The sequence below is a fragment of the Pelophylax lessonae genome (genome assembly GCF_965119305.1).
Source record: "Pelophylax lessonae genome assembly, chromosome: 8".
Lineage (NCBI taxonomy): Eukaryota > Metazoa > Chordata > Amphibia > Anura > Ranidae > Pelophylax > Pelophylax lessonae.
The window spans coordinates 62267804-62282852 of NC_138775.1; the positions used below are offsets into that span (position 1 = coordinate 62267804).

General features: G+C 41.3%; 1 protein-coding gene across 1 annotated transcript in view; it reads left to right on the top strand.

Annotated features, from left to right (window-relative positions):
• The first annotated feature begins 448 nt into the window (after positions 1 to 448).
• Positions 449 to 15049, top strand: part of ASB14 (ankyrin repeat and SOCS box containing 14) — a 28074-nt gene continuing 13473 nt past the window's right edge. The window contains exons 1-5 of the mRNA XM_082266457.1: positions 449 to 600; positions 1960 to 2012; positions 6785 to 6916; positions 11402 to 11560; positions 11637 to 11882. Of these exons, the coding sequence (XP_082122583.1) occupies positions 473 to 600; positions 1960 to 2012; positions 6785 to 6916; positions 11402 to 11560; positions 11637 to 11882 (718 nt within the window). The 5' untranslated portion in view covers positions 449 to 472. The remainder of the gene's footprint in view (positions 601 to 1959; positions 2013 to 6784; positions 6917 to 11401; positions 11561 to 11636; positions 11883 to 15049) is intronic.

Here is a 15049-nt window from a genome sequence, read left to right on the forward strand (position 1 = left end):
GATGCTCTTTTTTTGTTTATAGCACATGATTAAAAATCGCACAGGTGATCAAATACCACCAAAAGAAAGCTCTGTTTGTGGGAAAAAAAGGACGTCAAATTCGTTTAGGTACAGCGTCGCACGACCGCGCAATTGTCCGTTAAAATCACGCAGTGCCGAATCGCAAAATACCCCCTGGTCAGGAAGGGGGTAAAATCTTCCGGGGCTTAAGTGGTTAAAGCTGGCCACACATGTTAGAGTCCAACTGTATAACCTCTACTGAGGACCATATAGTCACTACACTACATAGATGATGGTAACATACCTAATGCAGCTGTAACATGTGTCCAGCTTTAGAAAAAGGGAAATTACACCATTTCATATGTCATTACCAGTGTTGAGTGAGAAAAGATAATATAATACATTGCAATGTTTTCTTTGCAACACAAACTAGATTTAAATGCCAGCTTTCTCCTTCAGTGTTCTGAACACAATGGACTTATCTACATTTGGTGATGATCTGGATGATGATGATGATGTTGCTGCCCAGTATGTCATACATCAAAGTCTTCAAGAAGCTTTCAAAAAGGATTCTGTTGTGGAGGCCATAGAAAACAGCAGGTAACATTTTGTTTGCATCAATATGAATGAATGGATACATTTCAACTGAATATCCGAGACCCAAAGAGAAACTAAAAAATGTAGAATGTGGTAGTTTTTTTCAATATGGCAGTGCAAACAGCACTAATGGTGTACAATATCCCTGTGCAACCAACCAGATTTAACTCCATGCTAAGTTAGAAACATCAGAATAAATAAAAGGCTTCTAACAGACAGTTGTGGCAGTTCTGTATGCAAGATGTCCGAATTTTTATGGGGTTTATTCTTAAAATTCAGTATTGTTTTAGTTTTCTGAGTAAATTGGTGATGTCAGTACTAAACACACTTTGCATAAATTAAAAAAAAAAACATGTTGGTTTTTTTATCAATTTAATTAAATTATTATTTATTTTTTTTTTTTACATTTCCAAGTTTCGATTACATAGTTACATAGTTACATAGTTACATAGTAGGCGAGGTTGAATAAAGACAATAGTCCATCCAGTTCAACCTGTGTAGGTGTGTGTGACTGTAATCATCTAACATAGCCCTCAATCTCCTGATCCTTGAGATGTAAGTCTAAGAGTCTTTTGAAAGTCACCATACTACCCGCAGAAACCACCTCTTGTGGTAGACAATTCCACAATCTTGTAGCCCTAACAGTAAAGAACCCCCCACGTTGCCTGAGGTTAAAACGCTTCTCCTCTAATCGCATTGTATGTCCTCGAGTCCTCATGCAATTCCTTCGAATGAACAGCTTTTCTTCTAAGCTGAGATCCCCATTAAGATATTTATAAATTGCTATCATGTCCCCTCTCAGACGTCTTTTCTCCAGGGAAAATAAATCGAGCGATTGCAGCCGCTCTTCATAGGTAAGGTCCTCCAACCCCCTAATCAGTTTAGTTGCCCTTCTCTGGACTTTCTCCAGCTCCAACACATCCCTCCTGAGGACTGGCGACCAGAACTGGACAGAATACTCCAGATGCGGTCGGACCAGAGTTTTATAAAGTGGAAGGATTATAGTCTTATCTCTGGAATACATCCCTTTCTTTATGCATGCTAATATTCTGTTGGCTTTGGAAGCTGCCGCTTGGCATTGCATGCTGTTGCCTAATCTATCATCAACTAAGACTCCCAAATCTTTCTCCATTTTTGATTCCCCCAAGGGTTCCCCTCCTAACGTGTATTGTGTTTTTATGTTTTATGTTTTATTACTGATGTTTCTATTTTTTTTTTTTTATTGCTTGCATAGAAGGGGGTGAATTAAAGTACTTCCATAGAGAACTTTGTATATGATTAAAAACCAAAAGTTTAAATCCCTGCGATACTTGTACAAAGTTTATAAAAAATAACGTGTATGTAATCATTTGTCTCTTTCAGCGCCTTTTCCATGAGTTCAGAACACAACAAGATTGTGGCTGCCATTCAAGTCGGTACGTGACTTTAGCTTAATATGTTTTTGTCCTATGGCATTGTTCCGGTGCATATTATAATATCTAGAACATTTTCCCTATTTTCTAAAGACAAAACATAGCTGTCAAAAGCGGAAATCCAGGTATGACCCTAATTGCATACTTACATTAGTCCACCTTGCACCAATGTATGCATGTCTCATACCTGAGAAACTACTGAAAAAGCTGACAACCACTGTCAGGGCTGCTGTTAGAAATCGCGGGGCCCCGTACAGACTACCTGGCAGGGCCCCCTCAAGAAAATATTAAAGATATATTTATCTAAAATTACAACAAAATCACTATTATCAGACACAAATATAACATAACTCGCATAATTCCTGCTAAATCTAAAAAAAAAAAAAACTATGTTAAATAAAAAAGAAGATGAGATGAGAAAAATATACAGGCTGGGCAGTTGGAGCTCAGTGATCAGAGAGACAGAGAGAGAGAAACAAAGTTACAAATAAACTCCTGAGCAGAGATAAGTGCTGGGAGGGGGGGAGACACACAGGGAGGGGGATTAGTGAGGGACAACTGCCTCTTTCTCAACAGATAAAAGCTGATAGCAGGGAGAGGGACAGATCAGATTCAGGTGCTGGAGGATATATATATATATAATTATATAGATAATTTACCTATCTGAGTAAAATAATTTCATGCTTTTTAAATATTTTTTTTAATAAAAGTAAAAGAGGGCAACATAAAGCTAGAGCGATATTTGACACTGTTTTTGATTAACGAACGCATCATTATGTGGTTCGATAGATGTAGTAGCCATTCTCAATGAATTCTCAAGGTGCTCATTAGATATTTTGGGTCTAATTTTGCCCTTCATGTGCTTCATCCTTGAAAATAGTTGCTCACAAATATAGGTGGAGCCAAAAAAGAATGACATGAATAAAGCGTGATTGTGAAGGGTGTGATATTTTTCTTTGGGAAGATAACTTATTAAAGTCCAATAAAGAGACACTGGTAAATATTGTTTCGACCGCATGTTTTTGCTAAGTGTAAATGCATTTTTACCAAAAAATTCCCCCAAGAATCAACATTTTGAAGTAAGTTTATGATTTTATGTTGAGCCGCATTCATAGCCGTCTTGGGCCACATGCAGCCTGTAAAGCCCCGTACACACGCACCGATTGTCGGCCGAACGATCGGCCGTCTTTTGTCCAGGGCTGTCGTGTCTGTTGAAAAGTGCTCAAGACTGCACACGAATTTTGTCGGCCAACAACAACCAACTTCAGAAGTGATGTCATGTGATGGTTAACTTTCCGTGTGTTTTTTCTTCTCTGAGCATGCCCAGTCTTGCTCATATGGCTTTTGTCGGACGAAATCTGTACTGACTGACGAACAATCAGCCGTTCTGGTGTTGGCCAACAAAAATTTTATAGCATGCAGACCAGATTTTGTTCGGCCGAAAAGTCGCAGTCGGTTGTCGGAAGCATCATACTAACAAGCCGACAATCGACCGATCGGATGTTGGCCGAATACTTACGGCCGACAATCGGTACGTGTGTACGGGCCTTAAGGCCACAGGTTGTCCACGCCTGATTTGCAGAATGTTTTGTAGTTCTTTTCGATGAAAACTAGGTAGAGAGGAAGGGTGGAGACATTAGGTTTGTCTAGCCAGGTGGTGCTGACAGGGCTACCAAGAGCTTGAATGTCAGCTGATGCAACAGGAAATGTCTGAAATGTAAGCTATGTATTGCCAGCCTATGCCATGTACCCAATCACTCTGACTATATCACTGTATGAGTAAAGTGTTTGTCTAGCCAAAGCTGTTTTTTTTTTGGATAGAGTGGCTTTGGAATCAAACCCCTGTCATGTGTTTACTGCTTGAAGTGGTAGACTTGATGGCGCTGGAACCTTAGGTAGATTTCCTTGGGTACTGATTGAAGTATTTGACCAGAGTGTACTGGTAGCATCCCAATGGGCATGGCCAAGTGATGGGTGAGTTGCTCTTGAAAACCGAGAAATAAGAAAAATCGCCTCATATTCTAGAAATGAGGTTTGAGAGTGAAAATTGAAGCACCACACCAAATTTTTAGAGACCAAAATACGTTTTTTTTCTAGACATATTGCAGGTGTTACATCCAACACTTTTCAGGGTTTAATATAAACAGTATCTGCAGGTAGAACTCAAATTGAAAGTTTAAACTCTGTGTTTTGAACACAGTACTTCACGAGATTATGGGCTCAAAACACTCTGAGTTTACCCTCTTTGTATGTTCCCTAAAATGCGTTGGCTGTAGCACCTGCCATATGTTTTAAATTAAACCTCATTTTGAACACTAAATTCATTATGTGGTGCTTTGATATCACACTTAAACATTTTTACTGCTGGCCAGGGCTCCACTAGAAGGATTTCACTCATTTACTGGTTTCAGTGTGTTCACCAAACAGGAAAGTAGGAAAATCTGTAACAAGGACAAAGACTGCAAAAAAAAGCTGAAAAGGGGTTCTTTTCATCCCCTATTGTACACAAAACATATTTTTATTTCTGTCCATGTTGGAGATTTTACCTTACTTTCTGTCTGATGAAACTGTTGTCACCAGAAAAGTAAGGCCCCTTTTATACTTGTGCGACTTGGGACTGCAAAGTTGCATGACAAATAGTACCCCATGATTGCCAATGAGTACCACTCATATCTGTGTGACTTCAATTTGCAGCGACTTCAAAGTAGTCCCTGCACTCCTTTGGTCTGACTTTGATGAATCTTGAGGTCCATAGACCTCAAGATTACACAGGCATTGCTTCAAGTCATATCAAAGTCGCATAACTTTCAGGTCAGACAAGTGTGAAAGGGGCATAAATTAGGTCATTTGTCTCTTAACAGAGCCCCTGGGCATCAGTGAAACAAAAATTGTAATTCCTACCCACTCTATCCAAAACTAAAATAAAAGTTTGGTCTTGACATACATTTAAATGTAGAACAGCTATTCTTAGCTTCTGTTTCATGGAACCCTAGAGTTCCTCAAGAGGTTGCTAGGGGTTCCTTTAGCCTTAACCACTTTACCACCGGAGGATTTTGCTGTCTTACGTCCAGGCCACTTTTTGCGATTCGGCACTGTGCGACTTTAACTGACAATTGCGCAGTCGTGCGACGCTGTACCCAAACGAAATTTACGTCCTTTTTTTCCCACAAACAGAGCTTTCTTTTGGTCATATTTGATCACCTGTGCGATTTTTACTTTTTGCGCTATAAACAAAAAAAGCGTAAAGTTTGAAAAAATAACAATATTTTTCACGTTTTTTTTTATATGAAATTCCCCCCAAAAAAATGTAAAAATCAAAATGTTTTTACATTTTTGGCCAATTTGTTTTCTGCTACATATTTTTGGTCAAAAAAATTGCAATAAGCGTATTTTGATTGGTTTGCGCAAAAGTTATTGCGTTTACTAACTAAGGGAAAGATTTCTGTCATTTTTGGTGTTTTTTTTTTTTTAACGAGTAATGGCGGTGATCTGCGATTTTTTTTGCGGGACTGCGACATTGCGGCGGACAGATTGGACCCTTGACTGACATTTTTGACACTTTTGGGGGTACCAGTGACATTACTACAGTAATTAGTGCTATAAATATGCACTGTTACTGTAAAAATGACACTGGCAGGGAAGGGGTTAATTTTATTGGAGAGGGAGGGGTTAATGTATGCCTGGTGCTTACTGACGTGTGTGTGGGGGGAGGTGACTGAGTGACACAGGGACAGATCGCATGTTCAGCTATGCTGAACCCTGATATCTGACCCTGCCTGTCACTTAGGAGATCTGCCCGCTTGTGTTCACACAAGCGGGCGGATCTCCACACTCGATTCCCCGACGATCGGGGAAGAGCAGCGGCGATCGCCGCTGCTCCTCCCCTGGCCCGACTCCCGCTGTGACTGAACACAGCGGGAGCGAGCCTCCGGCGGCGCGCGTGCGCCGCCCACAAGGTGAGGAGTCCAGCGACGTAGTACTACGTCGCTGGACGATAACGAGCCACATTGCCGCAGTAGCAGCAATGTGAGCAGATGGAAAGTGGTTAATGATCTCTGAGTTCCTTGAGGTTATTGACCTCCCATTTGATGGTTTCTGCGTTGTTCTGGGGCCAATGCCACTTGGTAGAGCCATTGGCATGACGTCAATGATCTTACTAGCTGTCTGTAAGGGTGGTATTCTGACCGCTACTGTAAAGGGGGCATTCTTCCTACAACATAAGGGACATTTTTGGCACTGACTGCCAAATTAATTGGTTTTAGTAGGCATTTCACAAGACCACAAAATGTTTTTAAGGGTTCCTCAAGGGTAAAAATATTGAGAAATGCTGATGTAGAAGATCTAAATAGTGAGATATGTTTCAACTGATTAGGAAGGCAACAGAATGGATAGATAGGCATGTAAAAATTCTCTTTTTCCTCCCTAGGTGTTATTTTTAACAGATCTTGAGGAATTTGGTTTTGGGTCATGTGATTTGAATCCACAATGACATAATCTTGAGCCAAAGTGATTGAAGTCATGAGAGCTAGAGCTGGCATCTGCATATGATAGCTTAAAAGCAAGACTATGGACCTATTCAGACTGCTACTCTGCCTTCCAAATTTAGCTTTAAAATTTCTCTAACCCTCCACCTAAATAAAATTGTAATTTATAGCAGCTTTTCAGGCCCTGAATGTGGTAGCTCTATTTGCTTTCTTTTAGTGACAGGTTTACTTTGATAAATAGTATTATTACTACATTGCATTCTAACTGCTAACCCTATGTATGTCTTACAGGTGATGAGAAGACTTTAACAAAACTGAGTGACCACCACTCTGCCTTCCAGGAGACAGATGATCGAGGATGGACTCCACTTCATGAGGCTGCAGCTCAGAAAGATAAAACTATTTTAGAAATCACATTTAAATGTGAGTTTTTCTATTTTTTATATTGTAAATAAATAATGAAGATACACAAGAAAGAAGAACCTTAAGAGCCGGTTCACACTGAGGCGACACGACTTCGGGGGGCGACCTGTGAAGTCGCCTGCACCGCTGTGCACCGCGACTTGCAGAGACTTCACATAATGGAAGTCTATGCAAGTCGCTCCGAGGTCGCCTCAAAGTAGTACAGGACCCTTTTTCTAAGTCGGAGCGACTTGTGTCGCTCCTATTAGAACGGGTCCTGTACTACTCAATGGACCGCGACCGACCGCGACTTGTCAGGCTGACAAGTCGCCTGACAAGTCGCGGCAGTGTGAATGGGCTCTAACGATTCAGTCTATCTAAATAATATTTCAGTGACCATTGACTCACCAAATGCATTTTTTTATTTCTCGGGGACACCAGTGTCCAAATCTTCCCAACGGCCTTCTGTGCTCTAAAATTTTGCTGTCTTTCCTACTGGAGGAGTCTCTCTCTTCTTCCTGCATTTTATTTGCAGAATAAATGATGGATATGCCCACGTGCAATTGCTGCAGCAGAAAGGCAGAGTTTGGGATTCAGGTACATAAGTTTACTGTTGCAGTCCCCCAAGAGATAAAGTTGGTTAGTGATTCAATCCACTTTGTCCACTCAAAACTGACGAACGTGGATTTAAAGTATTCAATTAGATGTCTCTTATTTGGTTCCTGTGATCTTGATACACTATATTCTCAAAAGTATTGGGATGCCTACCTTTACACGCATATGAACGTTAATGGCATCTCAGTCTTAGTCCGTAGGGTTCAATATAGAGTTGGCCCCCCCTTTGCAGCTATAACAGCTTCAACTCTTTAGGGAAGGCTGTCCACAAGATTTAGGAGTGTGTCTATTGGAAATGTTTGACCATTCTTCCAGAAGCGCGTTTGTGAGATCAGGCACTGATGTTGTACGAGAAGGCCTGGCTCGCAGTCACTGCTCTAATTAATAAAGGTGTTTCTATCGAGTTAGGGTCAGGACTCTGTGCAGGCCAGTCAAGTTCTTCCACCCCAAACTCGCTCATCCATGTCTTTATGGACTTTGGTTTGTGCACTGGTCCAAATCATTTGGTGGAGGGGGGATTATGGTGTGGGGTTGTTTTTCAGGGCTTGGGCTTGGTCTCTTAGTTCCAGTAATGGGAACTCTTAAGGTGTCCACATACCAAGACATTTTGGCCAATTTCATGCTCTCAACTTTGTGGAAACAGTTTGTGGATGGCCCCTTCCTGTTCCAACATGACTGCGCACCAGTGCACAAACAAGGCCCAAAAAGACATGGGTGAGCGAGTTTGAGGTGGAGGAACTTGACGGCCTGCACCTCAACCCAATAGAACACATTTGGGATGATATAGAATGGAGACTGGGAGCCAGGCCTTCTCGTCCAACATCAGTGCCTGACCTCACAAATGCGCTTCTGGAAGAGTGGTCAAACATTCCCATAGACACACTCCTAAACCTTGTGGACAGCCTTCCCAGAAGAGATGAAGCTGTTATAGCTGCAAAGGGTGGGCCAACTCAATATTGAACCCTATGGGCTAAGACTGGGTATCCATTTGATTTCATGTGTGTTTAAAGGTCGGTGCGGTGTCCCTATACCTTTGACAATATAGTGTAGGTTTGGGCAGCAATCCAGGAGTGTATCAGTTATCAAAGATGGCCTAGGATTTCCCCTAGGATTCTGCATTGGCCCCAAAAAAATGCCTGCAACAACACACCTGGGCATTTTTTTTTTTTTTGACGCTAGCGTTTTTTTTGGGCATTCTCTTGGGTTCTTTGGAGGCAGGCAAAACATCTGAACTTCTGTATAGGGGTATATATATATACACACACACTTATATGTATTTTACACATACACATATATAGGTGTGATAGGAGCGTAACTATATTGGTGTTAATTATTTCATTAGCGCAAGTAGTGTTTTCTGCTCCTTTCACACCTATATATGTGCAGGTGTATATATACATACATGGGTGTGTATATATACCCCCTATACACATGTTCAGATGTCATGCCTGACTCCAAACATGTGCTCAAAAAATCCCTATAGACGCCTGCAGCCAAAAAGCAAGCTGACAGGGGCGAAGCCATATTACTGCAGTAAATGTGACTTCAGAGAAACTGAAGAAAAAGATATCTTTTCTCTATAGCGGTCACCCTGCCATAGCAGTCAGTGTCAGTTCACCCTACACTACACTACGGTCACCCTGGCACTTAACACTTTCCCTACAGAAACTAAATTTTTGCATCTAACTAAAGTGTAAAAGAGCACCCTAACTACACTAGATATCCCTTTCCTCACACTAATAAATGCTAAATGACACTTTGTAGCAGAAGTCACAGAACTGCTTCCACTCTCTTCCATGTCCCTGTGTAACAATGCTAGGAATTTGGCGGGGGATATCTTATATACTGGGGGGCGTATTCACTAATGATTGGCCTATGGACCCCCTAGTCACTCCAATCACATTCCTAGCATTCTCCTGCCCCCTCAATTGGATTTTGCTAATGGTTCTGGTCCAATCATGGGCTTTTAAAGCCCATTTCCTGTCCCATTGCATTTTGGTCGGTTCTGGTTGCCGAATTCCGAACTTTTTGGGCAAAAAGTTCTAAATTCGGCCAAACCTCGAACAGCCAATGTTCGGGTTCGGCAGCACAAATACCTCACTGATCATTATGTTTGTGGTTTTGCTAGTCTTGACATTTTAGTATTATTTAAAAGCAACAATATACAGTGCATCCGGAAAGCATTTTAAAGCGCTTCACTTTTTCTACATTTTTTAATTTTACAGCCTTATTCCAAAATGGATTAAATTCATTGTTTTCCTCAAAATTCTACATATAATACCCCATAATGTTAACTTGAAAGAAGTTTGTTTGAAATCTTTGCAAATTTATTAAAAATAAAAATAATAAAAAATCACATGTGCATAAGTATTCACAGCCTTTGCCATAACTCTCAAAATTGAGCTCTAGTGCATCATATTTTCTACAACTTCATTGGAGTCCACCTGTGGTAAATTCAGTTGATTGGGAACGATTTAGAAAGGCACACACCTGTCTATCCAAGGTCCCACAGTTAACAGTGCATGTCAGAGCAAAAACCAAGCCATGAAGTCCAAGGAATTGCCTGTAGACCTCTGAGACAGGATTATATTGAGGCACAGATCTGGGGAAGAGTACAGAAAAAATTCTGCAACATTAGATGTCCCAATGAGCACAGTGACATCCATCATCCGTAAATAGAAGAAGTTTGGAACCACCAGGACTCTTGCTATAGTGGGCCGCCCAGCAAAACTGAGTAATCGGGGGAGAAGGACTTTAGTCAGGGAGATGACCAAGAACTCGATGGTCATTCTGACAGAGCTCCAGCATTTCTCTGTGGAGAGAGAAGAACCTTCCAGAAGAACAACCATCTCTGCAGCACTCCACCAATCGAGCCTGTATGGTAGAGTGGCCAGAAGGAAGCCACTTCTCAGTAAAAGGCACATGACAGCCCACCTGGAGTTTGCCAAAAGGTACCTGAAAGACTCAGACCATGAGAAAAAAAAAATTCTCTGGTCTGATGAAACAAAGATTGAATTCTTTGGCCTGAATGGCAAGCATCATGTCTGGAGGAAACCAGGCACTGCTCATTAGCTGGCCGATACCATCCCTACAGTGAAGCATGGGGGTGGCAGCATCATGCTGGGGTGATGTTTTTCAGCGGCAGGAACTAGGAGACTAGTCAGGATCGAGGGAAAGATAAATGCAGCAATGTACAGAGACATCCTTGATGAAAACCTGCTCCAGAACGCTTTGGCCCTCAGACTGGGGCGAAAGTTTATCTTCCATCAGGACAACAATCCTAACTACACAGCCAAGATAACAACGGAGTGGTTATGGCACAACTCTGTGAATGTCCTTAAGTGGCCCAGCCAGAGCCCATACTTGAACCCCATTAAACATCTCTGGAGAGACCTGAAAATGGCTGTGCACTGACGCTCCCCATCCAACCTGATGGAGCTTGAGATGTCCTGCAAAGAAGAATGGGAGAAATTGCCCAAAAATAAGTGTGCCAAGCTTGTAGCATCATACTCAAAAGAGGCTGTAATTGGTGCCAACAAACAAAATGTTGAGCAAAGGCTGTGAATACGTACTGTATGTACATATGATTTTATGTTAATTTTGTATTTTTAATACATTTGCAAAGATTTCAAACAAATTTCTTTCACGTTGTCATTATGGGGTATTGTTTGTAAAATTTTAGGGTAAAATAATGAATTTAATCCATTTTGGAATAAGGCTGTAACATAACAAAATGTGAAAAAAGTGAAGCGCTGTGAGTACTTTATGGATGCACTGTATAAGCTGTAATTCACTTTCAAGAATGTAATTTGAATTGTTAGTCCTTGTATTTTGGTAAACTGATTTAGGACTGAATCAGGACAACAAATAACATTTTATATTGTATTTCAGCTTCTCGTTATGATTCTTGGGAGCAGGAAACCTTAAAAGGTGAAACCCCATTGTTTCTGGCTGTAGACAACTGTAGACTAGACAACGTCACCTTCCTGCTATCCAGTGGCTGTGATCCTGACGCTAAAAATGATACGGAGGATTCACCGCTTGTTATAGGTAATGAAAGTCTTTAATATTATATTCTTAGTGATATATATTTGATTATTTTTTAAACTGCTTCTTGTTTTTTCAGCGATACGTCATGGGTCTTATGATATTGCATCTTTGTTATTGCGCCACAATGCGAGCGTAAACTTACCATGTGCTGATAACAGAACGGCTCTCCATGAGGCAGCAAAACTGGGCCGCAAGGACATCACGCGGCTTTTGCTCCAGTCCGGAGCTGACCCTGACTGGGCCAGTAACTTTGGACTTACACCACTGGCCTTGGCTTCACAGCATGGACACACAGATGTTATGGATCTCCTCATTCAGAAAGGTAACAAGGCTTCTCCATCACACAATTCAAAAACATGTATTGGTCAGTTGTTTAACCACTTCTAAACTGGAAGGTTTTCCCCCTTAGGGCTCTTTCACACGGGCGATCAGTTTTTATTCTCCGCTCCGGTCCTTTTTTTTTTTTCACGGAGCGGATGACACTTGTGTCATCCGCTCCGTATGTCTGCATATCATCCCATCCGTTTGCGGATGATATACGGACATAATGTAAGTCTATGGGCATTGTGGGTGTCAGCAGATGACACCGCTGACATCCGATTTTGCTTCCTTTCCGTTTTTTGAATGGAGGAAAAATAGGGTTCTGTTACGTTCCAAAAAACGGAACAGAACTGAAAGGAAGAAAATCGGATGTCAGCGGATGGTATTCCGCTGACATCCGCAATGCCATTGACTTACATGATGTCCGTAAATCATACGCAAAAAAATAGGATGATTTGCAGACATATGGAGCGCCCGTGTGAAAGGGCCCTTAATGACCAGGCCATTTTTTGCAATTCGGCACTGCATTACTTTAACAGACAATTGTGCGGTTGTGCGACGCTGTACCCAAAAAAAAAATGATGCCCTTTTTCCCCCCACAAATAGAGCTTTCTTTTGGTGGTATTTGATTACATGTGCAATTAATTTTTTTGAGCTATAACCAAAAAAAAGAGTGACAATTCAAAAAACAAAACCATATTTTTTACTTTCTTCTATAAAACAATCCCAATAAAAAAAAAAAAAAAAAACCGAATTTTTTCATAATTTTAGGCCAATATGTATTCTGCTACATATTTTTGATAAAAAAAATCCCAATAAGAGTATATTGATTGGTTACACAAAAGGTATCCCGTCTACAAACTAGAGGAAAGATTCAAGTCATTTTTATTTATTTGTTTTTTTCTTACTAGTAATGGCAGTGATCAGCGATTTTTAGCGGGACTGCGACATTGCGGCGGACAGATCGGACACCTAACTGACACTTATGATACTTTTGGGGGGGGGGGGGGAGACCAGTGACATTACTACAGTAATCAGTGCTAAAAATATGCACAGTTACTGTAATAATGACACTGGCAGGGAAGGGGTTAGGGTTAAATATGTCTCTAGGGGGTGCTTTCTAACTGTGTGGGGGGATGTACTTATTTAATGAACACAGGGACCTGTGTTCCTAAATAGGAGGAACACAGGAGCCCTGTGTTCATTGCTGACATAACAGCGGTCTGCCGTTTTTACAACAAATCCAACTGTGTAAGAGCGCTAAAAACCACCAGCATATGAAGGGTGAACATGACAATTAAAATAGGGAGAGGGAAATGGGGGATGGGAAATGTCACAAGAAAAAAACTAATAGACAAATATATAAAGATATAAAAAGATAGCAAAAAGTTCATGGATGTACAGTCCTGGATGTAAATGTCCAAAAGCACTGAGCTGCTCTCCACAGAAAAGAGGAACTCTGAAGTAGAAACGACAAAAAGAGAGAAAAGCGCTCTAAGTGCACACAAAATTTATTTTTAAAATAATGCATAAACGATAGCAACTCACTAGAAGCCACAATATATGAGCTGTGTAAAATCAAAGGATGTAGGATGCTCCTCTGGGGGGTGCCATCCATCCACACATGAGGCAGTCCATGGCTCAGTCGTCCACCACAGGAGAAAGGATGCTGGCTATCTCCAGCAGCGGTCGGCGTCCGGAACAGCAGCTACGATGTGCGGGTGAAAGATGTGGTGCAGCCACGTCACCAGGAAGACTGGAATGCTAGGCATGCACGACGCGTTTCTGAGCATGCGCGAGGTCCCGTACGGACATGCGCGCTCTTTCATCAGGTGCTAAGGGGCCGTGATTTTCATAGGGTTTTTATAGAACAGTAATATATCACTTAAAGTGGAGTTCCGGCCACAAAAATTTCTTTTCACTAAAAATACCCCCGGGACAGTCAGGGCTAGTACATTCCACAATGGCTAGCCTCTGATCTAACCCGGTTCGCACTTACCTGCAAGAAGAAATGCTCACTTTTAAAATTTCTTCTCCAGCGTTGCCATCTCTGATGTGGGCAGCTAAAGCCAGCGTGATCCTCTTCTGCGTCCTCTTCCGTGTCCTCTTCTCCCAGAATGCGCCTGCACCGGCCCCTCTCGTCACTTCCGGTGCGGCGCCGCATTCCTCCACAGCTTCTGGGCATGCCCAGAAGCTGTTTAGCAGGGAATGCGCCGTCGCGCCGGAAGTGACGAGTGGGCCGGTGCCGTCGCATTGATTCCTGGGAGCGATAACGTTCAGCTCCCAGGAATCATTGCAAACCGGAAGTGACGGCGCGGGCTGCGGCCGCCGAGGGAGGAAGTGGAAAAAAGGTGAGTATTTCTTTCTACAATAACAAGGTAAGTAAAAAAAAAAAAATTGTAACTATCCATTTCCTTTTCAGGTAAAGAAAAGCAGCGGATGGCCACAAAATTGATTATGTCGATTTTGTGGCCTGAACTCTGCTTTAAGAACAGCCCAGGGGAGAAAGGGACTAATAGCCTAAAGCTTCATATGAAGCAGGGCAATCCTATATAACACCGCAATAAAACACATTAAAAACATATATATAGTAGTATGCATAGTTAAACCTATACAAATGTATGTGTATAAAAATTAGATTGATAGTAAAAACATATGAAAATTTGACCAAGGATAAACACAAACTCACTTGGAAGGGAAATAATGATGTATCCCACCGAAGCCTTATACAAACAGGCAATGAATGCAGGATAGAAATAATTAATATATAAAGAAGAAATAATAATCATGAATATAAAGAATAAAACTATTTTTATGAGGAATAAAATTATAAATATTATCGTATATTTTTATGTGGAAAGGTGCCATAAAGGCAAAAAAATTAGATCATATCATGACCTAATCTTATGATACAATATTACAGAATGGTATGTACATCTAGCTCTTCGAGCTGCAAGAGCATCCAGGGTATATATCCAAAACGTTTCTCGCATACAGAGTTTTGAGAAACGTTCTGCTTCTAACAATTCTTTGGAGATGGATTCGATGACCCAAATTTTTAAGCCATCAGTAGATTTACCATGGATTTCTAGAAAATATCGGGGAACGCTATGGAGATCACATCCACCTTCAATGAGACGGCGATGTTTCCCAAAACGCTGTCTCACC